Source organism: Bos taurus, chromosome 25 (genome assembly GCF_002263795.3).
Source record: "Bos taurus isolate L1 Dominette 01449 registration number 42190680 breed Hereford chromosome 25, ARS-UCD2.0, whole genome shotgun sequence".
Taxonomy (NCBI): domain Eukaryota; kingdom Metazoa; phylum Chordata; class Mammalia; order Artiodactyla; family Bovidae; genus Bos; species Bos taurus.
Genome location: NC_037352.1, coordinates 3,483,362 through 3,511,188, shown reverse-complemented (window position 1 = coordinate 3,511,188; position 27,827 = coordinate 3,483,362). Strand labels below are relative to the sequence as shown.

The window sequence follows — 27,827 nt, the reverse complement described above, 5'->3', positions numbered from 1 at the left end:
TCCTTCCTAGACAGAAGGAACCTGGAATGAAACCAATTTTTCTTTTTTAACTACTAGTTATTTTTTTATATAATTTATTAATTTATTTATTTGGCTGTGTTGGGTCTTAGTTGCAGCACGTGGGATCTTTGTTGTCATGAGGGTTCAGCAGTTGTTGCCTGGGCCTAGTTGCCCCTGTGGCATGTGGGATCTTAGGTCCTGGACTGGGGGATCAAACCCGTGTCCACTGTGCTGCAAGGTGGATTCCTAACCATTGGACCACCAGGGATGTCCCCGAAGCCTTTTTTGAAGTTTTCCTGTCTTAAATATTGGTGAGAATTTAGCATCTTACTCCTTATCACGTTTGTGAAATGTATGTTTATTCTATGTCTTTAAGTCCCAAATACTTTGGCAAAATGTAGGGAAGAAGTATCTGCCCCCCCGCCCCAGATAGAACAGGCGTTATTCTTTGTTCCTAGAACCCCAGGGTAGTCACGGGGCCTACGGTGTCCGGTGTCCTGTGTCCTAAGCCTCAGGAGGTTTCCCCAGCGTCTGAGGCTGAGGCAGGCCCCGCCCACGGCCCCACCTACAGGCCTTAGGTCTCCGCCCACAGACCTTAGGTCTCCGCCTACGCCCCGCGCGCCTATGGAGCAACGCGCATGCCCGGCGCATGCGCTCTTCTCAGGCTTCCTTGACCTTTGACCCGCCGGCCGCCCTTGAGCCGGGGCCGCGGGGCCAGGAAGTCGGACCCCCGAACCTGAGTGGTCGCCATGGTGAGCCCGGAGGAGGGGGCAAGAGGCCGTTTCGAGTCCGGGGGCGGGGGCCGGGTCTAGGAGCTCCGGCCGGGCTGCGGGCGCCGCTCGCCCCGCTGTATGCCCGGCGGGAAGCCGGGACTAGGCGGGAGTCGCCACCGGGCGCCCTGCTGCGGGCGCTGGCGACCTCGGGGCCCGAGGAAGAGCCATCTGTCTGGAGAGCGGGGCGGGCCAGGGAATACCAAGCAGATGCGGTCGCCGCGTGCACCAGCCTTGTGTAGGGGTCCTTGCTCGATTCCCGAGCTAGTTGATGGTGTTGCCCCATTATTCCCATTTGAAAGCTGGTTAATTGGGCTCCAGGACTTTTCACGAGCAAGTGGCAGAAGTGGGACTTGACCCTGCGACACCGATAATTGAGCGTATCTGCGGTATCATCCCGAGCCAGCCCACAGATCTGGGCCACCCTAGCAGAGTCAGGTCACCTGGGGACCTTTAACAGTGCAGAGTCCTGAGATCTGTCCCCTGATAGAGGATTGTTCCCCAAGTTATTGAGGCAGTGGGTTTGAGGAAGCACTTATTAATTGATCGTGAGAGCTTTCTAGTGCCAGGCCCGGAGCCCTGGGGCTTATGTAGATTCTCATTTAATTCTTAAGCATATGCCCTCATTGTCCCCGTCTTCCAGGTAAACAACCTGGAGCTCAGAGAGTCTGACTTCTCCAGGGTCTCTCGTCCTGGTTTTAACTGATACTACACACTTAGTGGTTGTTCTTTTCTTGTAATAGTCACTGCCATTTTCTGAGGACCACTCCCCACTACCCCCCCAACTGGGTCCCTCACAGATGTTCCTGCACGTGACTCAGTCAGCCTTGAGGGACCGAGTAAAACGTGGCCCCCAAGGAGTTTGTACCTTAAAAGAGAAAGCCAATGAATCCATAAAATAGGACAATATATTAATGGGAAAAGAAAGACAGTGCAGGATGGGTTGGTAGAAATGGGGGGAGCCTGGGAAGGTTTCACTCCAGGAAATGGGGGTGATGTGAGTTTTGTCTTTATTTTTGGTGGTGGCACGTGGGATCTCAGTTCCCTGACCAGGGATTGAACCTGTAACCCCCTGCATTGGAAGCATGGTGTCTTAACCACTGGACAACCAGCTGTGTCCAAGCCAAATCTTGAAGGATGTTGGGGTTTGACAATATTGGCATAGGAAGGAGGGTATTCAGTGGGTTAGTAGGTATGGAGTTTGTTGGGGATAGGATAATGAAAATGCTATGTGCAGCTCAGTGAATATCCTAAAAAGTGCTGAACTGTGCACTTGAGAACAGTGACCCGAGGTGTATAAATTCAGAGTTACCGAGACTGTGGAGTAAGGAAGTAGGGGAACTGATCTTGGAGTCAGGGAGTAAAGGGCGTGGCTGTAGTGTGTGGGGTGGAGAGTGGTGAGGGAAGATAAAACCAGAAAAGTCCTTTGTAACCAGATGGAGCTGGGGAGTGGACTGTATTGGCTGCAGCAGCAACAGAAGTGGGGAATTGTGTGTGTGTGTGTGTGTGTCTGTTGTGGGAAGGCCAGAGCCCTCCTTCAGCAGAGGGAGGCATTGGGAAGCCCTGTCAAGGGTCGCATTCATTCAAATATGTATTGGGCACCCACTGGTGCCCACCATAGCCCAGACCCTGGATGTGCCCTGGAAGATGTGATGGTCTTGGTCCTGACCTCCTCCTGCCTGGTTGTGATGCCCGCAGCTGTTTGCAGGCGCCCTGGGCAAAGACAGCCTCCTTTCTATCCCAGTGTGTCCTTGACAAGAGGGTGGGTCCATGCTGGCTCGGCTCACCAGCCCAAGGAACTGTGCCGTGAAGGGAGCTTTGCACATCAGTCTGTCCGGGTCCAGGTTCCCTTCTTGATGCACTTGACGTGGGACAAAGCATGTTCCCAAGTGCTCCCCAGCCCCCAACGCCACCTGCGGTCCTTTGCCAGCTGCAGGGCTCTGGTCCCACGTTGGGCTGTGTTGTTCCCCAGACAGGGCAGTGCAGGCGTGTGGTGATGCAGGCTCTCAAGTGTGGCAGCAGGAGGGGAGGTCCGAGGCCTGATGGGAGTTCCTGGCCAAGGGAACCCTCGGAACCACTGGCAGGCCTGTTAGCCTCTCTGTCCCTCAGGCAGGACCAGCTGTCCATCTCAGAGCCTCCTGCCCCACGTGGGAGAGGCTTCAGGCAAGCCAGAGTTGGGGGAAGCCAGGTGAGACTCTCCGACCGGAAGCGCATCCTCCTGGGCCTTTTCACCTCAGCACTTGCAGCCTCGCCCCCCCCTCTGACCATTGGCGAGTCTTCACAGAGCTTTGCCTTCTGGTGTGAAACATGGGGCTTGTGAAATCCAAACTCACCTCTCCTTTGGCCCGGAACCACACCCACCTCGCCCATCAGGGAGGCCCAGCAAGGCCAATTCTGGAATCCGGGTTCTGTTGGAATCTGACAAGCCCGTCTTGAGCCTCTGAGTTGGGTCCTGCCCTTTTGTTCGGTTGCGCTCCCTGCCGACCCTACGTGAAGTGGGCAGCCTGGGGACACCACAGCTGAGAGCACAGGCTGTGGGTTTTCTGCTCATCTTCCTCCTGGGTGCCAGCTATGTGTCCTCAGGTTGGTCACTAAACTCTGTGTTTGCGTGTCTCAAGCTGTCGGGATCAGATGGCACAATAAAATGTGTCCGTCACAGCGCTCGACACCCTGGCTAAGTTCTTGTTGGACACCAACACTTGGAGGCGCCACGTGATCCGTGGTGACCTGCAGCAAGCATTCGCCAGAATCCTTCATGCACATGTGTGTACCATTTCACACACGTGCTGTCTGTTATCCCTAGTCATAGTAAGGTCTGTAGGTTTCCTGTCTCAGCCACCCTACTCGTCTCGCCTCCCAAGTCCCCCAGGCTCTTGGCTGCTCCCAGTCATCCCTTATACTCTCTTAGTCTGGGCTTCCCCCGGTCCCTCTGCCTGAAAAAGCCCCCGTGTAACCATCATGATCCTACTTGCCCGGGAGAAGTGCCCTCACCCCCCAGAGTCCCCACGTCCTTCCTGAGGGCTCCCCTCCCTCCGTTGACCGTGTACACCTCTGGTCCTGCTTGATGCCCCACTCGCCTCCGTGGGGCACTGGACTACGTGGTCTCAGAGTGGAAGCCTCTCTGAGACCACGTGGTCCAGTGCCCCACGGAGGCAGTGGGGGGATTCCCGCAGGGCTGGGTCCTGTGTGTCTGATGCCCTGGCACTGACTCAGGAGGGGTTTGAGTGAAGCGGTGAGCCAGTGGAGGAACGGGGGCCTAGGGTGGAGGGCATTTTGCTCTCTTGTTGTGTTGAATGGAATGGACTTGAATAACGTGGGGAGAATCAGAATGGCCCTGCATCTCACCACCAGCAGATGAAGGCTGGACCCGCCAAGCTCAGATGCAGAGCTGGCGGTGAGTCCGGGACCAACCCCAAGTTCTGGCTCCCAGGCCACGTTGCCTTCACTCCTGTCCGCCTTGTCCGAAGGCTGAGAGAGAGCCCCATCTCCCTCGGGGGGACTCTTTCGGGTACCTGCCCCCCAAAACTCAAGACTGCTCTCCTGTGAGCCTCCGATGCCTCCCAGAGCAGAATCTTGTATCAGGCGCTGGGAGGAAGTGGCCTGTGGCCGCCGCGCTGGGGTCCCTCGCCTCAGCCTTCCAACAGCCTTGCCACTTGGCCAGCACCTCCAGGACTCATCTCCGGGGCCCTGAGAATGCAGTCCACTTACCAGGTGCCTTCTTTGCCCACAGGCCAAGTACCTGGCCCAGATCATTGTGATGGGTGCGCAGGTGGTGGGCAGGGCCTTTGCCCGGGCCCTACGGCAGGAGTTTGCAGGTAAGCTTGGGTTCCTTCTCCCTGTGCTGGGAGATCCTGCTTGGGTCAGATTTTCCCTGTAGCTGTGGGCCCCTTCCTCACGCTGGGCCACCTGTGAATGCAGGGACCCCTTGTGGGCTGGGTTCTGGCAGCTTGGGTAGCCTGGGACACTTCTTCTCGGGGGCAGTGCTTGATCTTGGGACATTCCCAGAGAAGGGAGACCTGATTGACACGATCATCCGGCCAGAAGTGGGCACACTGGCTGGCCTGCCTGCCTGTTTTTGCAAATAAAGTTTTATTGGAACAGTCAGCCAGCGTCCAGTAATTGCAACACAGACTAATTGACCTGCAGAATCTAAAACATATTCACTGACGCTTTAAGGAAAAGTGTACTGGCTCCTGAATCGAGAGGTCACCCAAGGCGGCCTGCTTCAGTGGCCTCGGTGACCACAGGGCAGCCGGGTCTCATCTGGGCTGCCACCCCTGCCCGCAGCCTCACTCTGCTCCCCTAGCAGCCTAAGCTCCCCGACTTGCTGCGTGCCCGGGGTGAGAGGGTGGGGAAGACGAGGGACAGGGTCATCTCCTGGTCTAGGCTGGAGACCTGATGCCGGGTTTGACCAGCCCCTGCCCCGTCCTCTGGTGGGGAAAACCTGTCCTCACTTGCCTACCCACCCCTGGCGCCCCAAAATCCCCTCCTGGAGGACATGCCCCCTGGCCCTGCTCATCTCCCGTACCCCCTGGCGGGGATGAGCTGCTCCCCAGGGCAGCCCTGGGCCGCTGGGAGCTGGGCGCTCACCCACGTATTCACACAGCCAGCCGAGCAGCGGCGGACGCCCGGGGACGCGCAGGACACCAGTCTGCGGCCACCTCCAACCTCTCAGGCCTCAGCCTCCAGGAGGCACAGCAGATTCTCAACGTCTCCAAGCTGAGCCCCGAGGAGATCCAGAAGGTAAGGCCCCCCCGGCCGGCTCGGAGATAAGCCGCCCATAAATGGGGAGAGGGTGGCAGGCTGCCAGCTGGTCGGGGGAGGGGAGGGGGCAGGAGTGGGGGCCCTGAGCATGGCCGGCTGGGACTCGAGGAGGCCGCCGTCGTTTGTCGGTGTGCAGGCCGCAGAGGCGGAGGCACAGGCCTTGTCTCATGGGCGCCTGTCCGCTTCTCCGCCCCTTAGTGGCTCCCAGCGTTGGAGCGCTCTGAGGGGCGAGCCCTTTCGCTTTCCTTCTTTGTCATCTCCTAGCTTCCCCCGCTTCTGTAACCAGGGACTCACCGTCTCCCCTCCTCTGCAGAACTACGAACACCTATTCAAGGTGAACGATAAATCCGTGGGTGGCTCCTTCTACCTGCAGTCAAAGGTGAGCGCGGGCAGGGTGGGCCGGGGCATCCCTCACTCCTGGGCGGTTCAGAGCTTGGCAGGAGAAGGGTGCCCAGGGCTCAGGGGGCCCCCTGAACTGCCTGGGCCCTGTGTCACCCTGGATGGTGGCCCCCAGCAGCCATGGCCTCGAAGAGCCCGGACTGCTAGCTGGCGGGGTGCTGGAACCAGCTCCCTGACCTGCCCACAGCCCTCCAGGAAGCCAAAGCAGGACCTGGGGAGGGAGGGGGCGCCCAGCCTAACTGTTTGTGACCCCCTCCCCAGGTGGTCCGAGCGAAGGAGCGTCTTGAGGAGGAACTCAGAATCCAGGCCCAGGAGGACAGGGAGAGACAGCAGCCGCCCAAAACGTGACCGCTTGGTTCCTCCCGCCCACCCGCCCGCCCGCCCGCCCGCCTCTAATTTATAGCTCAGTAATAAATGTCTTTTCCGCATTTCTTGAGTATGCATGTCCAGATTCCAGAGGCAGGCCGCTCTTCCTGCCAGCTGTGGGGCTGTGCACGGAGGGGAGGCGGTGGTGTTCACCTGCCCATGGTCTGGCCTCTGACACCCAGCGGGGCCAAGGCAGGCAAGGGTTGCTGGTCGTGCCGCACCAGACAGAGGAGCCACTCCCGCGCCGCCCTCAGGTCAGCCCTGCCCGCCCCTCTGTGGACGGGGCCCCGGCTCTGCCACAGGCCTCCCTTTGCTGAGCTGGGTTGGACGGTAGCCCCTCAGTAATGTGGGGAGTCAGCTCCAGGATACAGCGGAGGAAGAGGAACCTTTCCAGCCTGACGGCCCCGAGGAGGCCAGGGAGCCCGGCCCCTCCCAGAGCCAAGGTGCTCGTGGCGGGTGCAGCTGAACCCACAACGTGTGGTCCAGAACCTTCCATCTCAGCACCGCGTGTCCCATCCAGCTCCCAGCAGCAGACGGAGAGCTTGTGGCGCCCACAGGGTTGGGAGGAAGCCCCGGAACAGGGCCTTGGCCTGGGTGGGGGACCCCAGAGCCAGGCATGGGCGGCCGGAGGTGGTCTCCTGTGCATGGCCAGCTCCTGGCACATCTAAGACAAAGCATGTTTGTAACGCACTTTTATTTCATTTCTTTATAAACTTCCTCTCACATGGAGGAATATATTGTTATAGTCATTAGCTTATCTCTCTTTTCTTTTTTTAAACTCTATGCTAACAGCAATGGAGCCAAGAGGAGGAAAAACAAGCTACGATAGAAAGGCACTTAGAACCTGTTAGAATACTGATATCCTGGAATGTGCAACAACAGACCGACAACAACGACACGTACACTGGCCCCCTCGGGCCTGGTCTATCACCGAGTCACATGCTGAGCTAATGTCGCCTTCCTATGCCCTGTTCCTCTGCTCCTGGGGCTTGAGTCCAACCCCTCGCCCCAAAGGGGACTTAAGGCCTGGGGCCCTTGTAGGGGTGAGGGGCCTGGGTCCGGGGTGGGGCGCGAGGGAAGGAGACCAGCTCCCTCCTGCTCTGCTTGTGGCCCCTTCAAGGGGTAGAGCCAGCGCTGCGGGCCCGTCAGCGGGCCGGGTCAGGGTAACCCCTCTGGGATAGAAGGGCGGTCCAGGAAAGGGCGGGTGAGCAGAGAAGCAGCAGGGAGACCCCGGAACTGCACGGGGGCCAAGGGTCCCCCTGCAGTCCCACAGCTCCCCTGTCCTGCAGCTGGGACGTGGAGGGTGCAGCCCAGGGCAAGGCCAAGGCCAGGACCCCCCAGACTGAAGCTGGGCCCCTGACAGGAGGGAGCACGAGGGCCCAGGGTGGGGCACGAGACGAGCTGCTGCCCCTTCAGGGCCTGGTAGGGAGAGCCCGGCCCCTGGGCTGGTCAGCAGCATGGGCTGCAGGGGCATGTGGAGACCCTGCACCCTGAGCTCCCCTGGTCCCTGGAGGGCAGGAGCTCAGTTCAGAGAAGCCAAAGGAAGCAGGCCACAGCTCTCCCCTCTGGCTTCCCCTGCCCCCACGGCCTCCGTGGCTGCCTCGCTGCCCCTCATCCCTTGTCAAGCCCAGGTCCTTCATCCATCCGTCCGTGGCCACTGGGACGCTCCCATGCCCAGCACCGGCCTAGAGCCCCCTCCCCTGCACCAGCTCTGCCTTGGCGCCCAAAGAACAGAAGCTGTGTCTCGGCCTGGGGTTGTCCCTAGCCAGCCTCCACGCTCTAACTGCCCTGCAAGCCTCCCCCGTCCCCGGGTGCAGGGTCCCAGGCCAGGCCCAGCCCCATCTGTTCCCTGAGCTGGGCACCTCTCCCGACTCAGGGCTCCCTGAAAGCAGAGGGACGCGGGGGCAGACGAGTGGCCAGCCAGCCCAGAGCAGGGACCTCCACCTCGGGCAGCGTGCTGGCCACCGCAGACGGCAGGCAGTGGGGGGCAGCTGGTCGAGCGGGCCTCCCTCCCTCAGCCGGGAGGCACCTTGTCATGGGGGGAGGTGGCTTCTTGCTGTGGCTTAGCCGCGGCCTGCGTCTGTCTTGCTCTCCCTCTGGAGGATGGACCAGAGGGAGAGGGGTCAGGAGCCTCCAGAGCAGGGGCCCGATGAGTAAGCAGGATGGGGTGGGACCTCGATCCCAGGGGGCTCCTCCCAGCTCACCACTGAAGGGGATGGGAGGGCCGAAGTCACCCCCAGCCCCACCCCCACTGCTGGGTGAGGGCTGGCAAGTGGGCAAGGGAGAAAGGGTGACCTGCCCAGCTGGCCACGGGATGAGGGAGACAACCAGAGTGGGTGGGGGCCGGGCAGGCGTGGGCTGGAGGTGAGCCAGGCCTCAGCTCCCAGGGGCATGCTCTCCCCCGGCCGGCAGACCCGGTTCCCCCCCTCAGGAGCCCGGGTGCCCACCATGCCCTTCTAGCACCATCCTTGCTGCCCAGGGGCGCCCCCGGGGCAGGAGGACATTATTGCTATTTCGCAGAAGAGTTTCCGTTCGTCGTCAGGGGCGGGCAGGCAGGCAGGCAGAGCTGGGAGCTGCCGGCTGGGCTGCAGGTGGTCAGCGTCCACCGAGCGGGTTCAGTTCACCACGGCTGGTTTGAGCAGTACGGAGCCTGGCGGGATGACCACCCAGCCAGGGGCGAGCGCCTCTGGGCTGCTGGCGGCAGAGTTGACACCCGTGGACAGGTCCAGCACGGTGCCCGGTAGCAAGGGCAGGCCGTCGGGGCTCGGCCGGGAGCGGCTGCCCTCAGTCCTCTCGAGGGGGGTCTTGCGGCCTTCCGAGCTCAGGGCCCTGGCCGGCATGGCCCCACGCCCCTTCTCCCCCTCAGCCTTGCCGCCAGCGGAGCCAGCGAGGAGGGAGACCACGGGCAGGCCCAGTCCGCCGGCCCCAAAGGGCGAGGGCAGCAGCGGGTTCTTGGCCAGGTTGAGGGGCAAGACGGGGCCGGGCAGCCCAGGGCCCATGCCCCCCGCACCCCCGGCGCCCCCGCCGTTGCCACAGGCCAGGGCGCTGAGGTCCAGGGGGCCGGGGGCCAGGGGCAGGGGCAGGCCGGGCAAGCCAGGGCCGCCAAAGAGGGCGGCGGGGTTGGGAATGATGATCTGCGCCCCGCTGACGTAGGGGCTGCCGTCGGGGGCGGGCAGCGGGGGCTTGGGGGGCGGGCGGAGCTGCAGGAGCTCGTGCTGCTCGTGGGACACAAAGTGGCCGTGGGCCTTGATGTGCTTGCGCAGCGAGCTGGGGTCCGTGTAGCGCTTGTGGCAGCCGGGCATCTTGCAGTAGTAGGGTTTGTCCACGTAGTGGGTGCGCGTGTGCTTGAAGCGGTCGCTGGAGTTGGAGTAGCGCTTGTTGCAGCCCTCGTAGGGGCACACGTACGGCTTCTCGCCTGCGGGGCGGGGCGGGGCGGGGCCTGCGTGAGGGGCTTCCGCCGGCCCAGGCCAGCCCCGCCCACCCACTCAACTCCGACAGAGACCTGTTTGATTTGGGGCGGCCGTGTCCCCAGCACCTACACGAGCTCTGACTCCAGTGGCCTGGCTGTATGTACCCTCGGCCTTGGGCCTATGCTTCAGGCTGTGATGACAGCGACCCCTTTCACAAGTAATGACACACAGACCCTGCTGGTGCCTAGCTCACAGTGAGCGCACAGGGGTGCCCTTGACCCTGACTTAGCAGTGGCTCCAGGCTTACACCAGGGCTTCCCTGGTGGCTCAGACAGAAAAGAATCCGCCTGCAATGCAGGAGACTGGGGGTTCAATCCCTGGGTGAGGAAGATCCCTCAGTGAAGGGCATGGCAACCCACTCCAGTATTCTTGTCTGGAAAATCCCATGGACAGAGGAGCCTGGTGGGCTACAGTCCCACAGTCCCCATGGGGGTCCCAGAGTTGGCCACGACTGAGTGACTAACACTTTCACTTCATTTTAACCAGTGGCTCCAGATTTACTAAAGGGCTGTCCCCGCCGACCAGGCAGGGCTGGCCAGAACCCCACAAGGCTGTGAGCTTTTAAAAGTGCCTCGAGTATGAAATATACACCAGAGGGACTTCCCTGGTGGTCCAGTGGTTAAGAACCAACCTTGCAATGCAGGGGACATGGTTTCGATCCCTGGTTGGGGAACTAAGATTCCCACATGTCTCAGAGCAACTAAGCCTGCGTGCCATGGCTACAAAGTCTGTGCGCCGGCAACGAACGATCTCTCACGATGTAACTAAGACCCGAGGTAGTCAAATAAATAAATAAAACACATCCTGGAGTCCGCAGACTTTGTGGGAAAAGAAGAATTTCAGTGTCCCGTTGATGTTTTAATATTAAAATGATTGCATTTTGAATATACTGGGCTCAAGAAAATGTATCATTGTATTAATAACTCATCTCACCATGTATTTCTTTGTACTTTTTTTTTTTTTGCAGTGAGGGTGATTAGGAAATTTAAAATTAGGCATGTGGCTCTGCTGGCCAGTGCTGGCCCTACTGTGCGTGCCAGGGTCCATGAGGGGTGAGCGGACCAGCCACAGTCAGAGGGGGAACGAGTCGACAATCACACGAACACAGTGCAGAGCGCGACACAGGAAGACACGTCTGTGCCCCGAGAGCAGGTGGGGCGGGTCTCCCCCCCACAGGACAGGCCCACCCCCCACAGCATGTGGTGCTCAGGAAGGGATGGCCACACAGTGGGGTGCGCGCCCATCCCCTGGCTGCCGGGGGTCCTCACCTGTGTGTGACCGGTTGTGGATCTTCAGGTTCTCCAGGCGGGAGAAGCTCTTGCTGCAGGTGGGGCAGCGGTGTGGCTTCTCGTTGGTGTGAGTGCGAATGTGGATAAGCATCTTGTACCTGCTCCGAGGGGGGAGGCGGGGGGGAAGGGGGGTGGGGAGCACGGCTCAGCCGCTGGACACTCAGGCCCCCTTCCCGCCCCCTCGCCCCCCCTCACCTGGCGTTGAAGCCGCGGCCGTGGCGGGCGCAGCCCTCCCAGTGGCAGCAGTAGCCCGCGTCCTTCTCAGGCTTCACGTGGTAGTCGTTGACGTGGTCTACCAGGTCTTGGAGGAGCTCGAAGGGCTGGTTACACTGCGAGGCCAGGAGCGTGCTGAGCCCGCGAGGGGGCCGCCCGCCCCAGACCCTGCCCCGCCCGGCTCCCCACTCACCTTGGCCCAGCGACACACCAGCTGCTTGGGCAGGGGCAGCTCTGGCGAGAGGCACTTGTCCTTGGGAGGGGTGAGGAAGGAGGAAGCAGGCAGATGCAGGGCCCCCCCAGAGCCCAGCGGCAGGAAGAACTGGAAGGAGCTGGGGACACCGTCCAGGTAGCGCAGAGGCTGGAGGTCCTGGGGGAAGCAGGGGGCAGAATGGGTCAGCAGCTGCCCACCTGGCCCATCTCCCTCTGTCCAGGAGCTGAGCGGTGCCCCACACAGGACATGTCCCAACCCCAACCTCTGGTACCTGTGCACAGGACCTCTGTGGAGAGTCCATGCAGATGTAAGTTTAGAGAAGGTCAGGCTGCCTGGGGACCCTAAACCCAGTGAAGTGTCTCCACAAGAGAAAGAGGGAGATTTGGAGACACACACAGAGGGGAGGAGGCCATGTGATGACAGGCAGAGAGACTGGAGTGACGTGGCCACAAGGCAAGGGGCCAGAAGCGGCCAGGAAAGAGCCCTCCAGAGCCTCGAGACGGCACACAGCCCCATCAGCACGGTGATTCTGGACTTCAGGTTCCAGAATACACTTCTGCCACTTTAAACCACACAGTTTGTCGTCCTTTGTAACAGTGGCCCCAGGAGGTAAGTGCACCATCTCGAGAACGCGTGTCTCCCCCTTACCGGGCCGGCGGGCGCTGTGGGCAGGTCCCCGTTGCCCTGGCGCTCCGGGGACAGCGAGCTGCTGCCGTTGGGGGAATCCAGCCCAGACGGTGGCGACAAGCTGAGGTCCACCAGGGGGGCTGCCGAAAAGCGTCCCTCCACCTTCTCGGGGAACTTGGGGTTCAGCAGGAAGCCTAGGGCAAAGGCAGGATTTGGGGGTACTGGAGCCAGGAGTCCCGGCGGGCCAGGCCCTCCCGCCCATGACTCCTCCGCTGTGACTCGGAGCAGACGCTAGCCATGGCGCCCCCATCCCCGGCCACCCCGGAACCCAGGAATTGAAGCCTCCACAGCCAACAGGTGTGGCGTCTGCCAAGGTGGGAGCCTGGCCATTGGTTAAGACAGGAAGTACCCATTCTTCAGATGGGGGTGGGCTGGCACACAGGGTAAGTAACCGAACAGGAACTTGAATCCAGGGCCCATGGCTCCCGTCACAATGTCAGGTTAAGGACTTTACTCACTTTCCCCCCAAGTCCCTTTCTCCTTCAGTGCCCACTTCTGTAACATCAAAGGTTTGGGCTGGGTGGCCCAGCTCAGATATGGTAGATCCAGTTTTCAGGGTCCACATTCAGAAATGGAGCAGAAGACCTGGGCCTCAGGTAACCCCCCCACCCAGAGAAGCACCTGCTGGGCTTGATCCCCCGTCTGCCTGGCTGGCCGATCACACTGCCTCAGAGCGCAGACACAGGGCCACAAGGCCTTCTGTTACTACCTGTGCATTCCCTGCTGCCCCTTAAAGCTCCCCCAAATCCAGCCAGAGGCCTCAGTCTGAATACTAGCTCTGCCGAGCCAGCTTCAGGAGCTGGGCTGGTCAGTCGCCTCCTCCCAGGGACAGTGATGAACATGCAGAGATGAACTGCTGGGAGGGTGGGTAGACAGTGTCAGGGGCGGGGCACCCTAAGTGAGGCTGTGAGGGGCTGCGACTGCATCCAGGTGAGCCCATCGGGGGACGTTTTTCCTATCGCCAGGGCTCCGAGATCGCTGCTCTGCCCCAGGCATGCAGTACCTGACGGTGGGGAGCCCGGGGAGCCGGGCGTGGGGCTGTCGTCCGCAAGACCAAGCTCCCTGTGCAGGGCTCGGTGCCGGGCTGCGCTCAGCGTCCTCTCCCGCTTCTCTCTCGCCGCCCGGAGCTTGGTGATGCTCAGCTTCAGGTCGAGCGGCTCGTCCAAGGAGTGCATGGTGGTGGGGGCCGGGGGGTGGGGGCGGCGGCAGCGGCAGGCAGCGAAGGGCTCCGGAGCTGGTATTCAGGCAGGAACCTGAGAGCAAGCAGGAGCTGTGCTGTGACACTGGGACCCCAGACTCATCCTCAGGCTGCCCCCACTAAAGCCCAAAGGAGCAGAGAGGCAGTGTGTGCAGGGCAGTGTGAAGGCTGTCTCCTGGGCACAGAGACCCTCTCGGTGGCCCCAGACAGCAGGTATATCAGAGAGAGCCAACCACTGACCCGGATCTAACGCATTCATCTCCCGCAAGGCTTTCTGGGAAGCAAAGCTCACAGGGTCCAAGCCTGCCACAAACCGAGCCTTAGCGACGGCCTCAAGCTGCAGAGCTAGGCAGTAGCACAGCCTTCAGATCCAAGGCCAGATCTTCTCCCTGGAACTGGCCAGGCAAGTCCCAAAGGTCATTTCTGACTGGGTGGGAGGTCATGCCTGGGACACATGCCTGATTTGAGCCAGAAGACCCAGAACCAGGCCAGAAGGGCATTGAGTGTCTTCCCAGATAGCCCTCAAAGGGCCTAGCTACTGACCAATGAGCCAACCCCTCTAGGCAGCCCCCAAAACTCCAAGGGAATGAGGCCCAGAGCCCGTCCCAGGCAAGCCTTGCAAAGCACGGCCTGCTTCCAAGGGTTGGGCGGACAGACAGGTGGCCTTGCGTTCCAGGACGGAGGGCCCCACCGGCTGGGGAGCCAGAGGCTCTGGGCCACCACCAGGGGGCAGCTGGGGACTACGGCCCAGCCAATACCAGCGTAGGGGAAAGTGATCAGCTGTCTAGTGGTTAGTAAAACACATACATACATAATTTTTTAAATAGAGATGATACTCTTATTTTGAGTGGTACATTTTCACCACTTCCTTAGAATTTCTCAACGGCATAACATTCTTCACATGTAAAAAAACCCAAGAGCAAGATCAACTATTCATTCCAAATTCAAACATCATTTTTCACGGCAGCAAACTTCACATGCTGGGAAACGCTGTTTCCTTGTGTTTGTTCATTGAGATGATTGCATCCTGACAATCTATCTGCCAAAGAAGATAATCCCTGCCGTTCACCGACTCCAGCTCTTCACAATTTTATACAGAACATCCCCAAGACCACCACGTGGTAAAAAGACTTTGTATATTTCACTAGTGTGTGTGCTTGCTGAGCTGCCTGGAGCTTTCCATGGAGGGTGGGGACCCATGTTCCCAGTCATCTTCTCCAGGACAAGCCGCCTTGCCCCAGCTCCAAGCCTCCTCTCATCCATCTCCCAGACAAGATCCTGAGTGCACACAGGTCACAAAGTCCTCACTTAGGGCCCTCTGCTTCTGAGGACACATCCCAAGACCCCAGTACATGGCGAAACGACGCTGGAGTCTCTGAGCCTGGGGAGGGGGCTGCATTATCATGGTACTGATGGTTGCACTTGGCCATGGGACCGAAATCTGTGACTTGACTTGTTCCTACATCAGGTGGGAGCTGGCAGATCCGTCTGGATGAACCCGCACGCAGGGCATGCATAGGTCGGGAGTTCTCAGTGACGCCGGGGGCTGGGACCACACTGCCACCTTGTCCCCTTAGGAGCTCCAGCCCTAGACAGGCAGGTGGGTGGGTGAGAGTGATAAATGGACCTGGGCCCCCTCCACTCTCCCTCTGTCTGGGCAGGGAGCTGCCCTCTGCCTGACCCACCCCCCAGTGATGTCTGTCTGTCTGTGTGTCTGCCTGTCCCTCCACCTGTTTATTTTTAGACACAGGCCCAGTCCAACCTCCCTGAAGCTCCTCTGTGCTGGGAGCCTGGAAGGGGAGGAAGGAAGTAAATATTTATGCTGATTAAGAATTCAGGAGCCAGGAAGGGCTGGTGGCCTGGTCCTTCAGCTGGCCTAGGGCCACAGGCCTCCCCACAGCCTGTCCCCCGCCCCCTACCCGATCTCTTGGAGGAGACCACAAGGGCAGGATGGTTTGGGAACTGGGAATTCAGACTGACATTGACTTAACAGCAACACTGCTCAAGTAACGTCCTTTGGCACCTGCCTACTGCACCCCACCCCACCCCAGGTCCCCGCCAGAGGGGAATCAGGGAGGAACCATGGGTCACCTGGTTTGGAGACTTGCAGGAGACACTGCCTCAGCTCAGAAAGAGGGAGGACCCCAAAAGGAGCTAGTCTCCCAGGGTGAAGCTGGGACTCCAGCACCTCCTCAATCAGCAGACCCAGTCCCCAGAGACCCCACCCTAAGCCCCCTACTTCCTGCCACTGGTCCTGCCCTGGGAACAGGGGTTCATTCTGATGGAGCCAGAGTAAAGCCAGGAGACCAAAACTGGTCACTCCTAGAAAAGAAGGAAGGATCAGCCACCAAAACCCACAGCTCCCAGCACTCCCCCACCCCAGGCTGTCCCCATCCATCCAAGGGTAAGACGCCTGTGACCCTCCTTCCTGCTTTGACTGTGGTCAACCTGGAAGTGTCCCCTTTCACTCCCCACAGGCAGGGAGGTGGCCAGTTCTGGGCTCGGGCTCTGCTCTTTGTTCCCGGGTTGGATGAAGAGGGGCAGGCGAGAGCCAGTGTCACTTCTCTGGGGCCTCAGAGGCCCTGAGCCGGACGCACCCGCGCCAGAACCCCGGGACTGGCGCGGCAATCACCCCCCTGGAGGCCGGCTAGCCAGCCATCACTGGATTGATTTTCGGGGGTGGGCGGGTGGACATTCGGTGTTTGTTTTCGGGATAAGGACAGGGACCCGCCTCGCCGAGAGCAGAGGCAAGTTTCTTAGGCAGCGCGGAGCCCAGAGAGGGCCGGTGCCCAGCGGGTGCCGGGCGGAGCCTGGCTGCAGAAGCCCCGGCCCAGTTTCCCGCTAGTCGCGAGGTGACCCCACGAGCGCCCTGCTACCGCGGGGTTGTGCGATTCCCCGATCGCAGGAGGGGGCGGTTAGGGAGGCGGCGCCGAGGTGGCCGCGCGGCCGGGCGCCGCTGCTCCAGCTGCGAAAGGAACTAATTAGGGCGGAGGGAGCGGGAGCGCGCGGGGACCACCGGGGAGGCGGGGGCGGGGCGGGGTCACCCCGAGGGTGGGCCGCGCTGGCCCTCAGGGGGCCGGCCCCCGCCCCACCGCGCCCGCCCTCCTGGCGCAGACAATGGCCGCTATTGTGCGCCCGCCCGCCGCGCGCAGACGGCCCCCAGCTGCAGCTCCCGCAGCGGCCGGCCGGCCCTACCTGGCGGCTCTGCCGGCCCCCGGCGGAGGGGCGGGGCGAGCGCGCGGCGGGGCCGGCCCCCGGGGAAACTGAGACCCGGAGGAGGCCCCGCCTCCGCCAGGTCCCGCGGCGAGGGGCGGAGCGCGGACCCTAAAGGGGGTCGGTGGGCGGTGTCTTTATGTACTACGTTCCCACCATGTGCCGGGAGCCATCTGTGCGCCCCGAACCCTCTAAAGCCGCTTCTGCTGAGCACAGATGAGGAAACTGAGGCTCAAGGTCACCAGGCTAATAGGAGGCGCTGGCAGGAATCTGTCCTGGAGAAAGCCCCTCGTCACTGTTTGGGAGAGGCCCGCTGGCTGGCCCTGAGCCGGGAGAAGTGCGGGTGTGGATGGAGGCGTCGAGCTCGGTACACCTCACTGAGAGGCACTCGGGGTCTCCTTGGCAAAAATAGAGGACAGGGCCCACAGTAAGATGGCCCCCCACCGTCCCACCCACCCCACAGCTGCGAGGAGCCAGGTGAGTGGAAGCCAAGATAGCAGTGTTGTCAGGCAACAAAAGGCACACCCCTTATTCCCAGGTGATGGGGGTGTAAGGTGTGGGGGCGTAGTCCTGACTCTGCCCTTTGGTCAGCCATGACCTGTCCAGCCTAGGACTTGGGGACAAGGGCCCAGGAGGCACTTCTCAAAAGTCCACGTGGCTTTCTTGCTATGGCATGAAAGCAGAAGCAAGTCCCTGGCTTCCCCTGTGCCCATCAGCTCCCACCTGCTCAGAGGATGCCCCTTGCGTCTGGTACAGGGACCAAAACCATCAGCACACGGGTCCTGTGGGGGGAAGCTGAGGGCCGGGAAGGGACACCGCTCGCCCACATTGCACAGTGGGTGGCAAGCCTGGGACTGGAAGCCGAGGACGAATATCACCACCATCCACCAGCTGTTGATAGTCGGGCAATGTACCAGCACCTGTTTAAGTCAGGTGCTGTTTCATCCCCATTTTACAGATGCAAAAACTGAAGCTCAGGGAAATGAAGTGAACTGTCCCAGGTCACACAGCTCGTCTCTGGCAGAGCTGAGTTTCAAGCCCAGGTGAACCCAGAAGCCATGTTCACCCATCGGTACCCCTGGGGCCCCTGGATGTGGGAAGGGGTAGGCAAAGGGGCTCTGGCTTCCCACCCCTGCCCTGCCCAGGGGTTTGTGGGAGCTGCGTGTCAAACCCCGGAGGGGCAGCAGGCAGTGAGTGGGCGCTGGAGGGGCCGACTGTTGGGGGGCCCACAGGGAGGCTTGGAGAGCTGAGGGCAGACGTGCTGCCAAAGCAAAGGGCCGCACAGCCCCGCATTCCTGGGAACCGCTGCTGCACCCTGCTCCAGCCAAGGGCTCCGCCCTCCTCAGGCGCCCAGCGGCGGGAGCCAGAGACAGGCGCAGGCCTCATCTCCTCCGACCCGCTTCCTGAGCAGGCTGCAGAGCAGGGCTCCAGTATGGGTCAGACCACCCAGTCTCCAATTTGGCTCTGCCACGTCCTGCCCACACGAGTCAGGGCAAGTCACCTCCCAGTCTGGGTCTCATTGTCCTTATCTCTAAATTAAGATGATGATAATACTGCAGGGAATGGCACCCCACTCCATTGTTCCTGCCTGGGAAATCCCATGGACAGAGGAGCCTTGTGTGCTACATACAGTCCATGGGGGTTGCAAAGAGTCGAACATGACTGAGCGACTAAACACACACACAATAGTGTAAGATGCCCCCCTCCTTTGGATTTTGGGGAGAAATCAATATGATGATGCCCATCCAATGATTACTCTAGTGTTTCCCCCTGTTATATAGTGTTCAGCACCTAGAACAGTGCCGGGTGCATAGTAGGTGTGTAATTAAACTTGTAAATAAAGTGTCACCAGCACTTGAGTCCCCCAAGTCTTTGGCCAGTTGGGGGGCTGTGAGGACAGAGGGGGCCGGCCCTCCTGCTGTACCCACAGACCTAGAGCCTCGACCTCACCTGGGACCACCCCTGCTTCAGCTGAGGACACAACCAAACAAGCTTGCGCCCTGGACAGGGAGGGCTGCAGGCCCTGCTGTCCCACAGGGTGGCCCCAGCTGGCCCCAGACTGCTTCCAGAACCTGACTGCATCAAAGAGAGAGCGCTGGGAGGTCCCGGACAGTCTCTGAGCAGCCTGGAAGAAACAGGCCTCCTCCCAGGACCCAGGGAGGGGCTTATCCTGAGGGCTTGCCCGTGCACGTCCCAGGAGAGGGCCCAGTGTGGGGCGGACATTACTTCCTGGAAGTGTGGGGTTTCGCCTTTCCCGGGAACCTCCAGATGGGAAAGCAGACCCTGCCCTCACCCCAAGATGGGCGCTCAGCCAGCACACAGATTGGAGGGGGGACAGCTTCTCCAGGTCCCCTGGAGGCTAGACCCTGCCCAGGTGGGAACCAACGGCCCCCAGGTGACACAGCCAGGGCCAAGCTCTCTGCTCAGCCATAAACGGGAAAGCTCCCAGCTGGGCAGCACCTGAGCAAGGGTGCAGGCTGGCAGCCCCAACTTGGGAGCGTACCCAGAGTCAGCTGGAGCAGGGCATAGCAACCCACTCCAGTATTCCTACCTGGAGGATTCCATGGACAGAGGAGCCTGGCAGGTTACTGTCCATGGGGTCCCAGAGTCAGACACACACACACCCTTGCATGCCCCTGTGGTTCTTGCTAGTGGCTTATGGACCCTAGGGACCCAGAGTCTGGATATCAGGTCCCAGTCTCCCAGCCACCCCTCTGCAACTTGGTTTCCTCATCAGGAACACAGGCACCATGGATAAGGTGCCAGCTCACGGGGCAAGCTTGCCTGGCACCTGGCACACAGGCGGTGCCAGCAACTGGTAGCCCTGAGGATTCTTGTTCCCAACCCCGGGCTGGGCGGGGGGGCCCACACAGTCACTCCAGGGTCACCCCGATGGGTCAGGCAGCACAGCTGCTGGAAGGCCAGCAGCTGGCTCACCCACGCCCCCCCAGCTCCAGCTCCCTAGGATCCACACTTCCCTCCCCAGCGCCAGCAGGGTGACTCCAGGATGGGGTGGGGGGTGCAGCTCAGACACACACACCCGTCCAGCTGCAGGGCCCAGCCTGGCACAGAGGCCTCCCCTGCCCGGTGGCTCCAGACCCATCAAGGCGGGCCCCCGCCCCCTGCTGCCTGCCCGCCTGCAGCCACCTTTGCACAACTATGTCTGGTATTTTCCTGTCTGCCCAGCTTGGGGGGAGGTGGTGCGTGGGGCTGTGAGCACTGCCCGCACCTGGGCCTGGGCCAGAGGGGAGCCCGCCAAGCAGCCCCTACGCCCAGGGCTGGGGCCGGGGAGGAGGGGTGGGGGCGGGTGGAGAGGGAAGGGCTGGGCCCTGGGCCGCCCAGATCCCAGGGAGGGGCCAGCAGCAGGGGAGCCAGACGGAGACACACACCCGGAGGCAAGGCTCAGGCACGGCCCTGGACCCTGCCAGGCAGCACCGCTCACAGTAGGCAGGCAGCGCTGGGCGCTCGGCCAGTGCTCTCGAGGGCCTGTAGAGGCGTTCGCCAGCATCCCACAGGACATGGATGGGCACCCCCAGACATAGAGGCACACGCATATGTGTCACACCTGTGCACGCGGGACACGGCAGGTAACCAGCATCAGGGTCCTGGACCCAGGACTCTGGGGCTTGTGGGCGGGAGCAGGGGTGAGGTCCAGTCCCCACTGAGGAGGAAACACTGTGCTTCCCACACCGACCCTGGCTGCAGGACGAGCCCAGGAGTGCCTCCCGCGTCCTGGGAAGGCCCACCCTCCCCCCTCAACAGCCCCAGGATAGGGATCAGGCCCACTGGGAACAGCACCCGCCAACTCACAGGGCAGGAGGCAGTCAGCAGGTTCTGGACTTCGGCCCTTCCCTGCGCCTCATTTACCAACTACTCAGTTATGCATTCCAACACCAGGCCCTCCGCTCGGTCCTGGGGGCCCACAAATGAATGAGAATGAAGGTCACCCAGCCTGCACAGATGCGAACAGTGTCAGGAGTGGGCTGCTAAGATCCACGTCGGCCACATGGACAGGGGGGGACAGGCTGGGGGCCTCAGGCATGCGGCAGGCCAGGAATGGCCAGCGTGCCTCCTGTGCGCCATCTTTGTCCATCCTCAGGACCCTGGGAGTTAGGTGCTGTCCTCTCCACTTTCCAGATGGGGAGACCAAGGCTCAGAGTGGTTCCACTATCTGCCAAAATCACAGAGCTTATCAATAGCACAACTGGGATTTACCTCCAGGCTCCAAAGCCCACAGTCTGCACCCAACACAGCAGAGGCCTGGAGGTGTGGCCCCAACTGACCCACAGCAAGTCTCCCTGTCATTCAGCAAAGGAGGAAGCCCAAGAGAAAGGCCAGGCCAGTGGCCAGTGACCTGGAGGGCACAGGGGAGCCACAGAGTACTCTATACAGAAGACTGCTGTCTTCCTTTCCAGCCCATCTTCTGTCCCCAGACTCTCCCCTTCAGCACCTCCTTTCTCAGGATTCCCTGCCTCTTGCCAGCCTGATGCTCCCCCCTCGGGTGCTAGCTCCTACCCCACAACCTTCCACACTTCCATATTCCTCCTCCAGCTGTTACCCTCCTCTGACCTCCAGAAAGTCTCCCCAGATTCACCCTCTCTGATCTTTGCCTTCTGCAGCCACAGGTGGGCTGTTCTTCCAGGTGCCTCAGAGTTAAGCAAGGGGCCTGCCTCTGTCCCCACAATGCTGAGGGTAGCCTCCCTGGCCTGCAGTGCCTTGTGATGCCTGGCACAGGTGCCCTGGTCCAAGTCCTCACTAACGCCACTCCTTCAACCAGAGGGAACTGGGCAGCAGTTGAAGTGCTGCTGGGGACTCAGACCCAGAGAACCAGGCCTGCTCCTAATTTGACGTGGACAGGGCTCTGGGCTCCTGTTCCCCCATCAGTGAAAGGCGGGGGCCGGCCGAGAGTAGGACCAGAGCTTGAACTTCCAAACCATCCCTCCAAGGGCACCATCATATCTGCCCTTCACTTTTCTCGAACACCTGGTACTGAGAGTTTGCTGAGGGGATGAACCCATTGGTGGCACCTACCAGCCGGGTGAGGTGTGGAAGGGCTTAAGGCCCAAAGAGGGAAGTGGCTTACCCACAGAGGTTTGGGGCGAGGGACCCAGGAGCAGATCTGGGTGGTGAGGGTAAGGCGTAACCCTGGTGGGTTAAGATGACCAGAAGGGTCCAGTTCCCCAGCTTCATCTCCTGCCACCGCCCCCCTATCCCCCTAGCCTTGGCACAGAGCCTCCCCAGAACAGCTGGCTTAGACCAGGCCCAGCAGGGGCTCCAGCATGAACTCTGGACTCCACCCCCTGCGCCCTCTTCCCAGCCACCCTGCCCCGCCCCTGCTCCCACTCTGGGCAGGAAAGCAAGTCCAGAAGCCAGGGGCTGTCTCTAAACCCAAAGGAAACACCCACTGGGTGGGGCCGTACCAGGCCTGGCCTGTTTCAGGCTCTTGGGGCCCAGGGCCCACAGAATCACTCAGGGTATCCACTAGGTGTCCTGAACTGGGGATTTAGGGGCTCGGCCTGGAGGAGGAGATAGCCAGCAGCACTGGAGTGGGGAGCACTTTGGAGCAGGCCGGACAATGAGGGGCCCCACAGCCTTGTGACAAGAGGGACATCACAGCTCTGGGTCAGTCAGCTTAGGAGTGTGGTGATAGGGGTTGGGTCAGGGGTGGGGGGTCCTGGAAGGAGTGGCCCTGGGGAGAAATGGCTCAGGCAGGCTGGGACTTGCCAGGCAGACCCAGGTGGACTGTGGGGGGAAGGGAGAGAGGCTTCCTCTGGACACAGCTGCCCCCACACTGTGCAGGGGACCGGGGGGCAGCAGAGAAGCAGGAGGGGCTCTGGACTGAACTGCCATTTCAGGGGCCAGAGCCAGGCAGTCCAAGGCTCTGGCTCCCCTCTGGCCCTCCCCGACCCCAAGTGACCTTGGGCCAGGCCCTCAAATCTCGAAGCCTCAGTGTCTGCCTCCCACCTCCTTGCTGCCAGAGTCCCAGTGGAATGCTAGCCTGTGACCCTCAGTCAGCCAGGCAGGAACGTCTTCCTGGAGGCTCCCAGGGCTGAGTCAGGCAGCTCAGCAGTCTCCTGGGGCCTCCGCAGGTTCCCACCCGCCCTTGGCCGAGACTGGAGGAGGGGGGCCGGGGGCCGGGGGCCGGGGGCCGGGCCTGAGCCCTTCTGCAGACAGCCATCTGCTGGGACTGGAGTTCCGTGGACACAGGCAGGTCACACGCCAGGCCCGCCCTGTGCAGGGGACTACCTGGCTGTCTAGCAGGAAGACAAAGGACCTTGGGAAGCTCCAGCCAACCACCCCCACCCCCACCAGTTATGTCCCTGGAAGAGTCTCAGCTCCCGCCGCCCATCCCCCACCAGGGGCACGTGGAGCAGATGGAAGCCCTCCCCCATTGGAATCACCTCCCATCCCTGTACCCGGGAGGCCCCTCCCCGCCTGGCTACCAGTTAACCAGACCCTCCATCCATCGGGGGCGGGGGGGAGGGGGGGGGCAGAGAGCCAGAGCTCCCTGCCCCTCAAGGTGCCCAGAGCCAGGGCCTCTACTCGGCCCAGCCTGAGGAAACTTGAAGAGACATGTCCCAGGCAGAAGGTAGGTCAGACCCCAGGGAGGGGGGCTGCCCAGAGCTCCCTGGGAGGGGTCCCACAGCCCCAGAGCTGGAATGGGAAAGAGGACCAGGGTCCCCTGCAGCCCTGGGCTGGGCCTCGGCTCCCCCATGGAGAAGTCTGGAGCTGAGGCCAGGAGGATCAGTGCCAGGGAAAGGATGGAGGCGTGGGGCCCGGTGCACACAGCTGCTAGGGCCAGCTCGGGCTCCTCTCTTGTGCCAGGCTGGGAAAGTGGCCACCAGACCCCACCGCCACCCTCCAGAGCCATGGCAGACCCAGGAACTCAGGCCCAGATGCCCATCAGCCCTCCTCCATCCTGTGCCTCTGTTTCCACCAAATAGGGCTCAGTGGGTCTCTCTCAAGAAGCTCACGTAGCAACTTCAGGTGATGGGTGTCAACGCCTGCGATGGCCACCGGCAGGCATCCTGCGGATTTTCTCAGGAGCTGTCAGAGGCATCCCCCAGCTGCTGCTCCATCCTCTGACCCACTTCACCTCCCCACCCTCACCTCACCCCACCCCTCCGCCCCCGGGACCTTACCCTGGCATTTTTACTAGTTGGAGAGACAGCAGGGGTTTGTAGGGCCAAGTTGGAGCCTGGAGACAAATCTGGGTCTATATCAGACTGTGCCATTACATAAGACACCCCCCTACCCAAGTAGTCCTTTCCTGTCCAGGTGTCAGGGTCACCCCAACCATGGCTGATGAGCAAAGCACGAGTGTCCTGGTTGAAAGTACAGGTCCCTGCCCCCAGAGAGGGGCTGAGGCAGCCACCTGGGAAACCTCGGGGGCAGCTGTGTCTGAAGGTCCTTGCAAAAGCTGTGATCTCTCCCACCCAGGGCTGGCCCTGGCATTCTCAGAGAGCTCAGCCCCCAGACTCATGTCTGGGCTGTGGCCCATCTCTAGGACCCTTTCACAAGCCCAGAGAGGGGAGGCAATTTGGGCTGGGGGAGATCAGCATCTTTTGGCTGGCCCCAGAGATCCCCCTCACCAGCCATGGAAACCTCCCATCTCTGAAAAGGGTGCTTATCGAGATGAAGGGAGGACCAGCCAGCATCTTCCAGGGGTCACCCCTCTGGCCTCACTGTGAAATGTAAAATAACAATAACCCCAACAGAGGAAGACCCAGCCCCATTGCGCCCAGCTCAGGGCCTCTCCACTGCAATCCGAATTTCCCACTTGGGTAAGGGGCCTCCTCAGCACCGCCTGGGACATGGAACCTGGGGAGGCGTAGGGCACTGGAGACAGCCCCCACCACCAGCGTGCCTCTCAGCGCCGGGGTGCGGGGGCCCACCCCATACGCCTCCCAGAGAGCTCAGCTGCACGCCCCAGTCCCACATCTGGTCCCCCGGCCACAGCTGTCGCCACCCTCGCCCATCTTGGGATTGCCCCAAACTCTGCCTGGCACCCGTCCCCGCCCTCTCGCCCAAGTGGGAAACTCGGATGCCTGGCGAGCCGAGCCGGGGTAGATGGAAACGCACATGGGAAAATGTTGTCAGGAAAAACACATTCTTCCTTCTGTACCACAGCTCAGACCCTGGGAGGATTAGGTGGTCGATGACACTCCCACCGCCTGGGCCAAGGCCAGGCCAGGAAAGGAGGGAAGAGGGATCCACAGGGTGGGGCTGAGAGGGGTCCAGGCCCTCTGACATGCCCCAGGGAGGGGCCCTGGCAGAGCTCTGTCTTCCCCAGGCCAGGGTGCACCGTGTAGTCCTGTCACCCTCCGTGGGCGGGTGCTCCCAGCAAGGCGGGGAGCCCAGGCAAGAGAAGACATCTCTGTGGCTACCCATTTGCAGTTGGGCTTTTCAGAAACAACAAAAGCCTTGGGGGGGCGGGGGGGGGGGCGGGACTCAGTTCACACGATTGTTTAAAATGAGGTTTCTGGATGTCTGTGGCATTCAGTTATTCATCCTGGCTCCACCCACAGATAATTGAGAGTTGGCTTTTGTTGGCCTTAGCCCCCCTCTCAGCACCCCCCTACCCCCAGGTCTTCTCGTGGACTCTGCAGTTCTGGAAGATCACCTTGTACAACCCTTTGGTTTTACAGATGAGGAAACTGAGACCCAGAAAGGGGAAGAGCCTGGCTTGGCCAAGGACCCTTGGGAGTTGGTGGCGCAGCCAGAAGTCAAATCCAGGATGTCAGACGCCCAGGCCAGGGGCTTTTCCCAATCACCCTCCAGGCTGTGGCCCAGTTCCAGCAAATCCCCCAAAGCCACTGACCCCAAAAGCAGTGGTGCCTGGAACTGGGGTGACTCACTGTCTGGCTTCCTGGGGCACCACCTCCCCACCAGTGAGGGAGAGACTGGCAGGTGTCCCTGTGTAGAGAGCCAGGAGCAGGAAGAGGACGCCCCCCCCCCCCCCCAGAGGTCCTACACCAGGGTCACTTAGGGGCCAAAGAGCCCCAGCTGGAGGGATTTAACATCAAAGGTCAAAGGTCACAGACAGTGAAGGGCGGGCAGGCATAGGGGTCAGAGGGTCAGCGCTAATGGCAGCTCCGGAAAGAAGGGGGAGGGGAAGTAGCTAAGGAAAACAGGGCTGCTCCCAAGGGGTCCTCAACTCCCATAAACGGTGCCCAAGCCCCTGGCACTGTCTCCAGCTCAGATGACTGCAGAAGGGGCCAAGCCAAGCTGGGCTGGAGCTCAGAAAGGGATGTCCCCAGGAGGGGGTCCCCAGGTGCAGCCCTTCCCCCAGTGCAGGCCAGAGCCAGCTGGGAGGCCCAGCCTGGGCCCAGAGGGGAGAAGGAGCAAAGGGGAGGCTCAGAGGTCGTGGAGAGGATGTGTGAGTGGGGCTGGAACAGATGTGGCGGGTGGGCACACTGAATCCCCTTCCCCGAGCTTCTTCCAAAGCTGCCCGTGAAGCCCCACTCTCCCTCCTGGATGCCAGAACCAGGCATGCTGGATCTTCACATGGCCGCCTCCAAGGACCACAGCTCAGGCCCTCTCCCTGGCCTAGACCAAGAACCATGGGAGCCCAGGCCTTGGCCAGGTCCCCAGCTGGCCTGGCTGCCCCCTCAGTGTCAAGCGCTCCCTCCAGAGCCAAGATCCTGGGCTGTGATGGCTGGGGGCCCAGGGCTCCTCCCAGGATCCCTTCCCGCTTCCCAGGCCCCAGGGTAGGGCTGGGCAGCTCCCTGCAACCATCCCTGCCCAGGGTGGCCAGCCAGGCAGGCCCTCCTGGACAGGCCTACGGGCGGCAAGCTGCCCTGCTGTGGCCTGAGTACCCGGCTGGGCAGGGCAGTGTGCCAAGGCCTCCAGGTGCCAGCCTGGATTCCAGCCCCATCCCAGGGGGCCTGCGGGGAAGCAGGGCGCAGGCATCTCCCTCCTTCGGGATGCACCTGCCTCGCCCCCTCCTCCCGCCCCCTCCGGACCCTCCCTCAGGTGGGCTGGAAACCCCTGCCCTCCCTACTCAGCCCGGCCCTCCTGCGAGCACGCGGACAGCAGGGGGGAACAAGTGCTGGACAGGACGCCAGCTCCCAGTCCTGACCCCCGGCCCGAGGGAGGCCGGGGCGAGTCAGGGGCAGCAGGGGGAGGCTTCCCTGGACCCGGGAGGAGACACCTCTCAACTCCCGTCCTAGGAACAGCCCCGCCGTGGGAAGGGGCGGCTGCCCGGCTGCCCCAGACAACTTCGTGCCCGGCCTTGGGGTGGGGGGGGCCCTCTCACCCCGCAGCGCGCCCCCCGTCGCGGCGGCCCAACTTCCCTGCCGAAGTTTGCTCCCTCCTGGGGCCCGGCCGCGGCTCTGCCCAGCCTCCGGACGGACGGAGGTAAGGAGGGAGGAGAGAGCAACAGAGGGACGCGGCCGGGGGAGCCGGCGAGGGAGGGAGCGCGCGAGCCACCGAGCGAGGGAGCGAGCGCTGGGGCCCCGGCTAGGGCTCACAATGGCCCGGGGCGAGGCGCGGACTCGCAGGGGAGGCGACCCCCGGGTCCCGCAGCCCCCGCCGACAGGCCGGCCCCTCCCGCCGGTCCCCTTCCCCACGGCGCGATGCCCGGGGGGGGCGGGGGGGCGCTTCTTACCTCGGCGGCGGGGGGCGGTCGGGCTCCGGGCTGCGGGCTCCGGCGGTCGGGGGCGGCGGGGGAGCGAGCGGGGGAGGGGGCCGGGCGGGCGGGGGCCGGGGCGCGAGGCTCACGGGGCGCGGGCTCCCCTGGCACGGCCGCCCGGCGCCCGGCCGCTCCGCCACATCTGCAGCTCCGGCAGGGAAGGTGGCCGCGGCGGCCGGGCCGTGCGGGGATGTCTTAGAGAGGGAGGGAGGAGGGAGCCGGGAGGAGGGACCGGCGGGCCGCGGAGGAGGGGGAGGAGGAGGGGCGCGGGGGGCGGCCTCCCCCCCGCCTCCCTCCCCCGCTGCTTCCCTCCCAGCAAACCCCTCTCGCCGCCGCGGCCCCAGGCCCGGGGCGCCAGCTGCCAGGCGGGGCGTGCGCGTCGGGGGGAGGGGGCGGCCGGGAGCCGGCGCTGAGCCGGGGGAGGGGCGGAGGGGAAGAAGGGAGGGTGGCGCGGCCCCGGGGAGCGGGAACCGGGAGGGAGGGGGCGCCGGGCCGCGGCAGGGCCGCGCGCGCGTCCTCTTCTGCCCCATCCTCGGGTCCCCCCCCCGCGGCCCCGCCCCCGGCCCGAGGGCAGCGCTAGGACACGGCCTGGGCGGGGGGGGCGGGGGGGG

General features: G+C 62.2%; 2 protein-coding genes across 7 annotated transcripts; one reads left to right on the top strand and one right to left on the bottom strand.

Moving 5' to 3' along the window:
- The first annotated feature begins 684 nt into the window (after positions 1–684).
- On the top strand, positions 685–7,048 carry PAM16 (presequence translocase associated motor 16). 4 transcript variants are annotated; one of them, XR_009492920.1, is made up of 6 exons: positions 685–1,008; positions 2,743–2,958; positions 4,501–4,585; positions 5,377–5,513; positions 5,799–5,913; positions 6,195–6,228. XR_009492920.1 is itself a non-coding variant. In XM_059881674.1 (6 exons), exons 2-6 carry the CDS (start codon positions 2,767–2,769, stop codon positions 6,279–6,281), a joined length of 567 nt encoding a protein of 188 aa, XP_059737657.1. In that variant the 5' UTR covers positions 685–1,008; positions 2,743–2,766; the 3' UTR covers positions 6,282–7,048. The 4 variants fall into 4 exon arrangements, 3 of the variants coding, with proteins under 3 accessions (XP_059737657.1, XP_024841136.1, XP_059737658.1); XM_059881674.1 differs by having other exon boundaries at positions 5,848–5,913; positions 6,195–7,048; XM_024985368.2 differs by lacking the exon at positions 2,743–2,958 and having other exon boundaries at positions 685–752; positions 5,848–5,913; positions 6,195–7,048.
- Positions 6,977–27,413, bottom strand: GLIS2 (GLIS family zinc finger 2). Of its 3 annotated transcripts, none has more exons than XM_005224485.5 (7): positions 27,193–27,413; positions 13,176–13,425; positions 12,134–12,306; positions 11,465–11,641; positions 11,254–11,387; positions 11,038–11,156; positions 6,977–9,714 (listed from the first exon to the last, which is right to left on the bottom strand). In XM_005224485.5, the coding sequence occupies exons 2-7, from the start codon at positions 13,345–13,347 to the stop codon at positions 8,915–8,917; spliced, it is 1,575 nt and encodes a 524-aa protein (XP_005224542.1). In that variant the 5' UTR covers positions 13,348–13,425; positions 27,193–27,413; the 3' UTR covers positions 6,977–8,914. The 3 variants fall into 3 exon arrangements, with proteins under 3 accessions (XP_005224542.1, XP_059737320.1, NP_001192877.1); XM_059881337.1 differs by lacking the exon at positions 27,193–27,413 and adding an exon at positions 15,462–16,061 and having other exon boundaries at positions 13,176–14,958; NM_001205948.1 differs by lacking the exon at positions 27,193–27,413 and having other exon boundaries at positions 6,979–9,714; positions 13,176–13,347.
- Positions 27,414–27,827: the final 414 nt, after the last annotated feature.